Source organism: Aotus nancymaae, unplaced genomic scaffold (assembly GCF_030222135.1).
Source record: "Aotus nancymaae isolate 86718 unplaced genomic scaffold, 86718_ANA_hifiasm-v0.15.2.pri h1tg000036l, whole genome shotgun sequence".
NCBI classification, from domain to species: Eukaryota; Metazoa; Chordata; class Mammalia; order Primates; family Aotidae; genus Aotus; species Aotus nancymaae.
In genome coordinates this window covers 92,777,168-92,788,233 of record NW_026988450.1, presented here as the reverse complement: position 1 = coordinate 92,788,233, position 11,066 = coordinate 92,777,168, and the positions used below count along the sequence as shown (strand labels likewise).

General features: G+C 56.6%; 1 protein-coding gene across 1 annotated transcript in view; it reads left to right on the top strand.

The window, feature by feature from the left end:
- Window positions 1-64: 64 nt before the first annotated feature.
- The window catches only part of BOP1 (BOP1 ribosomal biogenesis factor), a 28,795-nt gene continuing 17,793 nt past the window's right edge, over window positions 65-11,066 (top strand). Inside the window, exons 1-2 of the mRNA XM_012473281.3 lie at window positions 65-231; window positions 2,142-2,351. Of these exons, the coding sequence (XP_012328704.2) occupies window positions 133-231; window positions 2,142-2,351 (309 nt within the window). The 5' untranslated portion in view covers window positions 65-132. The remainder of the gene's footprint in view (window positions 232-2,141; window positions 2,352-11,066) is intronic.

Here is an 11,066-nt window from a genome sequence, read left to right as displayed (position 1 = left end):
GCCTGCGCGTGCTCGTCCCGCCTCCGTCGTCCGCCAATCGGGACCAGGTTGGGCGGGGCGCGCCCTCCTGCGCACGCGGCTCCATCGCTGCCGGAAGCGGCAGTTGGGCTCGCGGCCGGCGCGCGGCGGGGCATGGCGGGTTCGCGGAGCGCAGGGCGAGCGGCGGTGCTGAGTGTGCGGCCGTGGAAGCGGCGGTCGGAGCCCGAGTTGGAGCCTGAGCCCGAGCCAGAGGTGACTGCGGGGAAGCGGGGCGGCGGGGCGCGTCCCTACCGGGACCCGGCGTGCACGTGGCCGGGTGGGGGCCGGCGGGCCCGGCTGCTGCTGTCATCGGGGCGCCCGTGTCCCGGAAGTCGGCCTTGCGCGTGGCCGCAGCTCCTCTCCGGGGGGCGTCCTAGGCAGAGCGGACTGCGGGGTGAAGGACGGCGTCCGGGAAGCAAAGAAACGGGGGAGCGGCGAGTGGCGACGGGGCACCCCCTCGCAGCAGCCTCTCCAGCCGTTCCGTTTGTGCATCCTGCCAATAAAAGGGCTCGGCTTGCGCCCCCCAGTAAATGCTTAACCTACTTGTACCCTACTTAATTTCGTTTTTATGCTCACGAGTTAGACATGAGAATAAGAAAACCTGAAGAGAACCCATGTCTGCTGCATTTGCTGTATCAGAACTCACTGTTCTCTGCCAGCTCAGCCCCGGCTTGATTGTGGGGGTCGTAAAACTGGGTGGTGGAGGGAATGAACAGCCAGCCCCTCACAGCCCCCGCGGCCGCACTGGGTTGTTGAAACTGCCGCATTGCTTTGTGAAGCGAATTCATCTTGCTCCCTATCCCGACTGAAAGGCAGCTCTAGGCGCCAGCCAGGTTCTACTTCCACCCTTGGGCTAAATGGTCCTCAGGAGCCAGTTGTGTTTGTCCCAGATCAGGCATGCCGTTTCCACTGGTTATTTTGATTGTGTAGCTAACTGAATACTGGAGACACAGCATGACTCTGTGAGAGAGGCATTGTGTGAAAACTCAGTATGCAATAGCTAATAAATGCGGCTCCTTCCTTAAGTGAGACTTGTAAGCTATTAGGAAAACAGTAAAATCTAGAATTTTGCATTCAACTGCTTCATCTTTCTTTCTTTCTTTCTTTTTTTTTTTGAGACAGAGTTTCGCTCTGTTGCCCAGGCTGGAGTGCAGTGGCTTGATCTTGGCTCACTGCAGCCTCAGCCTCCTGTGTAGCTGGGATTACAGGCGCCTGCCACCACCAGCTAATTTTTGTATTTTTAGTAGAGATGGGGTTTCCACCAGGTTGGCCAGGCTGGTCTTGAGCTCCTGACCTCAGGTGATCTACTCGCCTTGGCCTCCCAAAGTGCTGGGATTATAGGTGTGAGCCACCGTGCCTGGCCTTCAGCTGCTTCCTAAGAGTCTAAGTTCTTGTTCCACTTTTTAAGGCCAGTGAAGGACCCCACACCGAGCGTGCTGGGGTCACGCAGTCAGCAGGGCTCTACTCACAGGCAGCTGTGGTCCTGCTCAGGGAGAGGAGTGGGTGGGTTGACATGTGATTACAGTCAGAGTCTGTATCGTCTCTGTGACTTGTCAGTCCTTTCAATGTACTCATTACCTGTTGGTGCCAATTTGGTTAAATGAGGAGGCTTCTGCTTGAGGACTCCGATTCTCTCCCAGCCTCCAGCCCCTTTTCTAGTTAGTGACCTCATGGCTCTGAGGCCTTGGATGCCAGGGTGCAGTGTGGAGAGGACTCAGCCAGGCAAGCTGTGTGAGAGACCCAATGGAGTCCAGCCCAGCCTGACCCCACAGGGCCTCTGGAGTGGCAGTGGGCGGTAGAGAGCAGTGTTGGTTTTGTGATGAGAGCTGAGCTCCAAGAAGGGGAGATTGTCCTTGAAAAGCCCTCTCCCTATGAGGTGCTAGGAATTAAAATGTCGATGCCAAAGGCAGGAGGCTGTCTTGTCCATGGAGGTAGAAGATTAGGAAGGTTCAAGTTGGGTGGATGGTTTTGGTAGAAGTTGGTGACTGCAGGGGCGTGGTCCTGGAGGCCGCACCACAGAGCTGCTGGCCGGTGCATGGAGGGGTGTGAGGCAGTTCTCCCTGCAGTGTTCATCGCCCCATGCCTGGAGGGACAGTCATCACCAACCCACTGTTTCCTTGTAGCCCCCTCTCCTCTGCACCTCTCCTCTCAGCCACGGTGCCGGCAGCGATTCTGGCGTCTCCGACAGCGAGGAGAGTATCTTCTCAGGTCTGGAAGATTCCGGCAGTGACAGCAGTGAGGGTGATGATGAAGGCGATGAGAAGGGAAAGGATGGAGCCGGCAGTGACGAGGGCCCTGGTGGGACGGAGAAGACCACTGAGGAGCAGGCGCAGGTGGGTGAACAAGGAGCCCTGTTGTGGGCTCTCCCCTACATGCAGGTGGCTTTGGACTTTCTGAGCTGCACTGCACTGCTTTCTCCACTGTCCCTCGGAACCCCAAGGCCCGTGTCCCTCCTTTGCCGCACCTGGGGCACACTTGGGCCCTAGGACACTGGTTCTATCCCCAGTTGTGTGCCATTCTCGGGAACTCTGAGAATCCACATGCCCAGTCCCTTCCCCTCAGATGCTGCACGGGTGACGCTCCCGGTGACAGGCTGGGTTTCCACGAGGTGTGGATTCCACTGCCTGGGATCGAGTGGCAGGACCCAGCCAAGGAGGGAGCTGTGCAGTGTGGGCAGGGCTCAAGCAGGTGGCATGGGGGCCCAGCCAGGCCTGACCTACCCCACAGGGCGTCAGGGGCCTGAGCAGTCCATAGGTAGAGGGTTAGACATCGTGCCTGTTGTAGCTATGGTGGGGAGGGCGCACCCACTCTCATTGAGAACAACATGAAAAAAGTGTGATTTAACTAAAACACAGCATTATTCTTCTCCTTTTTTTTTTTTTTTTTGAGACAGGGTCTTGCTTTGTTGCACAGGCTGGAGTGCAGTAGCTTGGCTCACTGCAACCTCCACCTCCTGGGTTCGAACAGTTCTTCTGCCTCAGCCTCCCGAGTAGCTGGGATTGCAGGCACATGCCACCACGCCAAGCTAATTTTTTTTTTGTATGTTTAGTGGAGACGGGGATTTCGCCATGTTGGCCAGGCTGGTCTTGAACTGCTGACCTCGAGATGATCCGCCTGCCTTGGCCTCCCGAAGTGCTGGGATTACAGGCGTGAGCCAGCACCCCAGCCCAGACTGAGTAAAACTCAATCTCAAAAAAAAAAAAAGAAAACTATTCTGGAAACGGTTTGTAAGGATTTGCTCTTCCGGTAGTTTCAGTGTCCTGGAAGTTATGGCCTTGGCTGGTGCAGAGGCCCCGTGATAGAAACCAAGGAGCCATGTCTCGTTCAGTCTGTGTTAGCTGTGTGGGATTGGCTTGTTTACTGGGAACAAAATATATAAAATCACATTTAATTCAGGCTTTAATTATAGCACTAGTATATGCAGAGAGAAAATGATGTGCTGTGTCGACAATGCTTTGTAAGATCAGGGACAACTATGTTACCCCTTCTTGTTAAGGTTTTAGAATTATACAATGCCAGGCCGGGCACAGTGGCTCATGCCTGTAATCCCAGCAGCTCGAGAGGCCTAAGTAGGAGGATCACCTAAGCCCAGGAATCCAGGCTGCAGTGAGCTATGATAGAACCACTGCACTCCCGTCTGGGCGACAGAGCAAGACTCTGTTTCTGAAAAAACCTGTAAGATATAATATCCTGAAAAATAATTTAGATACGGCATCAGCACCATTCAGTCGGGTGGAAGCTCCTACTCAGGGCCCTCACTCCTAACAGTGAGCAAAGTTAGTGGTCTGATGTGCATCTTTCTGGGTCTTCTGTCCCTTTTTAAAATTAAGGATTTACATGTTAATGATTTTCTTTTTTTTTTTTTTTTTTTTGAGACGGAGTTTCGCTCTTGTTACCCAGGCTGGAGTGCAATGGCGCGATCTCGGCTCACCGCAACCTCCACCTCCTGGGTTCAGGCAATTCTCCTGCCTCAGCCTCCCGAGTAGCTGGGATTACAGGCACGCGCCACCATGCCCAGCTAATTTTTTGTATTTTTAGTAGAGACGGGGTTTCACCGTGTTGACCAGGATGGTCTCGCTCTCTTGACCTCGTGATCCACCCGCCTCGGCCTCCCAAAGTGCTGGGATTACAGGTGTGAGCCACCGCGCCCGGCCCGATTTTCTTACTATTAAATTCTTTCTGCTGGGCGCGGTGGCTCACGCCTGTAATCCTAGCACTTTGGGAGGCTGAAGTGGGTAGATCACCTGAGGTCAGGAGTTCAAGACCAGCCTGGCCAACATGGTGAAACCACATCTCTACCAAAAATGCAAAAATTAGCCGGTGTGGTGGCGCATGCTTGTAATCCCAGCTACTCAGGAGGCTGAGGCATGAGAATCATTTGAACCCCGGAGACAGAGGTTGCAGTTAGCTGAGATTGCGCCACTGCACTCCAGCCTGGGCGACAGAGTGAGACTGCCTCAAAAACGGAAACAAATTTTTTTCACATAATAACGGATGCAAGGCTGGGTGTGGTGGCTCACGCCTGTAATCCCAGCACTTTGGGAGGCTGAGGCAAGAGAATCGCTTGAACCCAGGAGGCAGAGATTGCATTGAGCTGAGGTTGTGCCACTGCACTCCAGCCTGTGGGGTCCGGGTGAGGTGCCATCTTCTCGCTGCTCGCCTCCTGGCCTGGAGCTCCAGGCCCTCTGCACTGCTGAGCGTGTGCTCGCCTGCCCGGTGCCCCGCTCAGGTTTCTCTGACAGTGTGACTGGCTGCCCCATGCAGGGCATTTCCGAAGCACCACAGTCTCTGTCCTTCGTCATCCAGGAGGGCCTGAGGCTGCATGGCAGGAGGGCGGGGGAGGGTCCTCAGCGTTTCCCACGCCTCCCCACCGTGGCACTTGGGTGTCTGCCTGCGTGTCCTGTGCTTTTGCTGAGGGGCACTCGGGTCCTGTTGGGGTGTTTCCGGTTCTCAAGTGTGATTCTCATTACTGGGTTTAAATTATTCCAGGTCAGGAGAGTGAATTGATGAGGTGGGGGCGCTTTCACCTCCTTAGTGGGAAGCCCTCCCATTTCCCCCCTTTCCCCACCCACTCGTCAGAAGCCGCCCAAGCACCTCAGCCTGCTGAGGGCACTCCCTCCTGCGTCGGTCCATCTGCAGCCCTCGTGGCGGGGGGAGTCCTTTCCCATTGTGCAGCCCCCAGCACTGCTTCCTGTTTAAGCGTGACCCCATAAGCCCTCCCAGGGTGCCACCAAGATGGCCCTGTCATGCCCAGTTGGTGGCCTCAGGTTAGTCCTGTTTCTCTGTCCTGAAGGCAGTCCAGGGCTCCTTATGCCTGTAACTCTGCAACACGCCACTCATGTCGCGGGTCCGCGGGGTCGGGCCTCCCTCGCCCGCCACGGCCATCTGGAGGATTCTGCCTCCGTGGCTCCTGCCACTGGTTGTGGGTCCTCAACCCAAGAACCCTTCTGTTGAGCGGCTTCTAGCATCAGTGCCCGTCGGTTCTGGGAATTCACACAACAGTGACATAGCAGCTTCTCCTGCGCTGCTGCTAAGCGTCCTTGCTCTGCGGTAGGCAGGCACACTCAGGGTTGTGATCCTGGCCACGGCCACTTGTGCGGTCTTGCAGACAGTTCATGGGCCTAGGTGGGCTACTCGGTAAGTTTTTTGCTAATTTCTCTTCTGCCGCGTGCTCCTGTCTGTCCCCCCATCACTGTTGCCTCCGCGTTAGTTGGCAAGACGTGGTCCCTGTGGCCTCTGCCTCGTGCGTCTGAAAGACAGCCCAGCCGCAGAGTCACATCCCGCTGGAACAGTGGCGGGAAGGGGATGGGCGTCGGGCAGCATGTGTGCATCTCGTCATGGACACATCGGGGACACACGACGTCAGGCCACTTGGCCCTTGGTGGATATTCCTGGCCCAGTGTATGCTGTGACGAAGGTGGCTGCACGACCGACATGGGAGGCAGCTGGGGCTTTCGTCTCTGCCACCCTGGCAGTGATGTGGCTGATGGCTCACCTTCAGAGCCTCGTCCATAAATGTGATACCAAGTGTGTACCCAGGTCAACCCAGGCAGGCCAAGGGTACCTTGCCGAGCACCCCACAGTCGGAGGGCCTTGCAGCGGGGCGCTGGGTGACTGCTGGGAGTCAGCTGCTGGCGGCCCCTGTGGAGACCTGCCGAGACCTCCTGTCTGGGTGGACCAAGGGTGGGCGTGCACCTGGCTTTGGTGCCTGGCCACAGGCTTCCCTCTGGCTTTCTGCCCTCAGGCCTTTAGCGTTGCCATGGTCACAACCCTGCCTTCTTTTTTTTTTTAATCGAGATAGAGTCTCGCCCTGTCACCAGGCTGGAGTGTAATGGCACAATATCGGCTCACTGTAACCTCCGCCTCCCGGGTTCAAGTGATTCTCCTGCCTTAGCTTCCCAAGTAGCTGGGACTACAGGCGTGCGCCACCATGTCTGGCTAATTTTTGCATTTTTAGTGGAGACGAGGTTTCACCATGTTGGCCAGGATGGTCTCGATCTGTTGACCTAGTGATCTGCCTGCCTTAGCCTCCCAAAGTGCTGGGATTACAGGCGTGAGCCACCACACCTGGCCCAGCCCTGCTTTCTTTTTAAGGGCTGTGTGGAATTAGATGTCATTTATTGCATAAGTAAAGGTGCACGTGGCATTGTGGGCACTTGAGGATGTTCAGGTGCCCCTGAGGGGCGTGCCAGGGATCGAGCTCCCTTTCCCTCCTGGCGCCTGTCCCTGCATCCAGGCGACTACTGTTTGCAATGCCAAAGTCTCTTTCCAGGGTGTTCTAGACACATCCAGGTTTGTGTACGTGCACAGAGTTTTCTTAACAGAAAGGGCAGCCGTGCGCTCTCAGGACGATTCTGTGAGGGAGGCCGTGGCTCTGGCGTGCAGAGTGCCTGGTGCCCGCGGAGTGGCTGGCGGCTCGATCTCACCAGCTCCGGCGGGCGGCCAGTTGCAGGCTTTCGCTCTTACAGTTCGTGTGACAACAGCGTTGTGCTGTTTCTCACGTGTGCACACCATTCTTGGGATAAATTCCAAGAACATTTCTGGGTCAAAGGGCAAATGCTTTTTTTAAGACAGGGTCTCTCACTCGGGCCAGAGTGCAGTGGTGTGATCTCGGCTCACTGCAACCTCCGCCTCCTGGGTTCAAGTGATTCTCCTGTCTCAGCTTCCCAAGTAGCTGGGACTACAGGCACCTGTCACCATGGCCAGAGCTGATGTTTGTGTTTTTAGTAGAGATGGCCGGCTGGTCTCAAACTCCTGACCTCAGGTGATTGCCCACCTCAGCCTCCCAAAGTGCTGGGACGACAGGATGAGCCTCCGTGCCCGGCGTGCTGGGACGACAGGATGAGCCTCCATGCCCGGCGTGCTGGGACGACAGGATGAGCCTCCGTGCCCTTAATTGTGAGGTGCCTCGCGAAAGGGTGATGCCCTGCGCTCCCGCGGCTGCCCTGAGCTGCTTTCCCGCCTCCGGCGCCCTCGTGGTGTTGCTCCTTCATCTCCTTGTTTAGTGGTGGTTTCCTTTTATTAAGGATGAGACTCACACAGCTGGGCTTAACTGGAAGAATGAAAAAGAGAAAGAATGAGCCATAGGCCAGGCACAGTGGCTCTTACATGTAATCCCGGCACTTCGGGAGGCTGAGGCAGGTGGATCACTGGAGCCCAGAAGTTCAAAACCAGCCTGTACCATATAGTGGGAGACCCGTTTTTACTGAAAATTAAAAAACAAAAATGAGCTGGGCGTGGCTGTGTGCGCCTGTGGTCCCAGTCCGGGAAGCCCTGCCGTCTTCTCCCTGTGGTGGGATCGTCTGTGCACTCGGGAGCAGGGCCTGTGCCCGTCCCACCTCCTCCCTTGACTGCTGGCATGAGGAGCTCAGGAGTGAAGGGGGAGCGGGTGCTCTGTTTCTGGGGATGAGGACAGGGACGGGGCCCAAGAAGATGGGGTGGGCTCTGTACCGCCCCTTCCCTCCCTGGGTGTCTGGGCTTGTCCGTGGTGGGGCCTGCAGCTGTTGCTAGTAGCTTGCTCGGGCCCAGTGGGTTTATTTGTGTTCGTGTGTGGTTGGGGGCCGGCATTCCTTCCCCACCCCTTGCGTCCCTGCTGCAGCGACTGCTCTTCCCTGGTCCGCTTGCTCTGGCCCGAGCTTGCTGGGTCAGCCTCACCCTGGCGCCCACCCCATCCCCAGCCTCCCTGCCTTGGGCCTGGCAGTCCCGCCTTATTTTGTTTTTGAGACAGAGTTTTGCTATCGTTGCTCAGGCTGGAGTGCAGTGGCACAATCTTGACCCACCACAACCTCTGCTTCTGTGGTTCAGGTGATTCTCCTGCCTCAGCCTCCCGAGCAGCTGGGAGTACAGCTGTGTGCCAGCACGCCCAACTAATTTTTTGTGTTTCTAGTAGAGGGCGTTTCTCCATGTTGGTCAGGTTGATCTTGAACTCCTGACCCGCCCGCCTCGGCCTCCCAAAGTGCTGGGATTACAGGCGTGAGCCCCTGCGCCTGGCCTTTTTTTTTTTTTTTTTTTTGAGATGGAGTCTCACTCTTGTCACCAGGCTGGAGTACAGTGGTGTGATCTTGGCTCACTTCAACCTCTGCCTCCTGGGTGGTTCTCCTGTCTCAGCCTCCCAAGTAGCTGGGACTACAGGCATGCACCACCATGCCCAGCTGATTTTTGTATTTTTAGTAGAGACAGGGTCTCACCATGTTGGCCAGGATGGTCTTGATCTCTTGACCTCGTGATCCGCCCACCTCTGCCTCCCAAAGTGCTGGGATTACAGGCGTGAGCCACCACACCCGGCCCATCCTGCCTCTTAGTGGCATTCTGTGCCACCTAGATGACCCAAGAAGAGTTCTGTCTCCTGGCCTGGTTCCCACTCCCTGAACCCTCTCCAGCCCCTGCCCTTCTAGCTGTTGACCATGTCTGCAAGCTGCCCCACTGGGGGGGCGCCCTGGGCTGTGTGCTCCCTGCCCTGCAGCGCCTCTGACACTGGTGCTCCCGGCTCTCCACGGACCAGGTCGGCGAGGAACCTGCCTCCTGCCGGCCTGCCCTGTGCTCCCAGTGCCCTCCCCGGCAGCTCACAGCAGCGTGTGCCATGGGCCTCGGGCTCACGGGAGCGACCGCTGGTGGCACTGCCCTCTCTTTATTGCTGGTATTGAGTGGATCTGTGGGCTTTCGGCCATTTTTTTCCCTTCTGTGCTCATTTAGATTCATTTTTTTCCCTAATTTCGTTTGGCTTTGTTTTTATTTATATATATATATATATTCTGAGACAGAGGCTCGCTCTTTTGCCTATGCTGGAGTGCCGTGGTGCGATCTTGGTTCACTGCAACCTCTGCCTCCCAGGTACGAGCAATTCTCTTGCCTCAGCCTCCCAAGTAGCTTGGATTACAGGTATGCGGCACCACGCCCGGCTAAGTTTTTGTGTTTTTTTAGTAGAGAAAGGGTTTCACCGTTGTTGCCTGGATTGGTCCCAAGCTCAGGCAGTCCACCCGCCTGGACCTCCCAAAGTGCTGGGGGAGTGAGCCTCCACGTCGGCCTGCTTTGTCTTTTTATTTATGTGAGTTTTTTCTTTTTATTCTTCTGTGCAAAAGTTTCTGTTTTATCAGTTTAATCTGCTTACCACAGTCAAGAATGTGAGAAAAGTTGGTATCGTGACCCAAACCTGGAATCCCAGCACTTTGGGAAGCCAAAGCGGGCAAATCACTTGAGTTTGACAGCAGCCTGGCCCCTGGTGACACCCCACGTGAGTCGCTTGAGCCTGGGAGGCGGAGGCTGCAGTGAGTTTAAATCACGCCGCTGCACTCCAGCCTGGGTGACGGAGTGAGACTCCGTCTTGAAAGAAAACAAACAAACAAGAAGAGACCTAGTGTTAAGTGATAGTTCCCAGTTTTTTTTTTTTTTTTGAGACGAGTCTGTCTGTCGCCCAGGCTGGAGTGCAGTATAGCCTGATCGTGGCTCACTACAATCTCCACCTCCTGGATTCAAGCGATTCTTCTGCTTCGGCCTCCCGCTGGGATTACAGGTGTGTGCCACCACCACGCCCAGCTAATTTTTTGTATTTTTAGTAGAGATGGGCTTTTGCCATGTCGGCCAGCCTGGTCTCGAACTCCTGACCTCAACTGATCCGCCTACCTCGACCTCCCAAAGTGCCAAGATGACAGGGGTGAGCCACTGCGCCCGGCCTTCCCGGATGATGTCAGGAGAGTTCTGCCTGTGCTGAGAGTTCGACCGTTGGGCAGGGGACCTGTCAGGGTCTCTGCGTGGCTCTGGGAGTGGCAGGCCGCAGGGTGTGTTGCTGCAGCCCTGGGAAACCTGGCCCGGGCTGCCGTGTCGCTGTGGTTCTGGGGTCCGGGTGCCGTTGCCGTCTGGTGGAGAGTGGTCTGGAGCTGCACTCTGTGGGGTCTGGGAAGGGGTTGCCCAGATTCTCAGCCGCTGGTTAGTGGGACCCACGTCGGGCGAGCTTGTCTGGCTGTGGACCACAGAGCTGGGGGTGGCGGCGAGCTCCCCTCTCGCCTCCGCCCATGCCCTCGCTTTGGGTTCCCTGACAGACCGCCTGCTCCGAGTTTCTAGGCCCCCATGGGGGAGTCAGGCAGCTGCTCTGCACCCCGCCCTGGCACTTTGCAGCATCAGACAGACATTTTATGGCATCCTGGATTTGAGGGCTCAGAGTTCAGGCTGAAAGCAGTAGGGTCAGCACAGCCCTGGTGCGGTGTCACGCGGAGGGGTAGGGGAGTCTCAGGGGATTCTGGTACATTCCACTTGAGGAAGAGCGACACTCAGCTCACATCCTGTGCTCTGGGGTTTGGGTGAGGAGCTCAGGTGAGCACAGCTGGGCCTCCTCTGCGTCCAGACCGTCCCTGACGGCCGTGTTCACGAAGGGCACCCCTGTTTAGCTGTTCTCTCTCCCAGGGTTCAGGGCTGCAATGACAGCGTCTCCTGTGTCGGGCAGAGCTACACGGCCCTCGTGAGCTCAGCCCACAACCCGTGGGGTCAATGTGGGCTGCCTCCCGTGGGTGGGTAGAGCAGCCATAGCCCACCCAGATTTGGGGTGGGGGGACAGA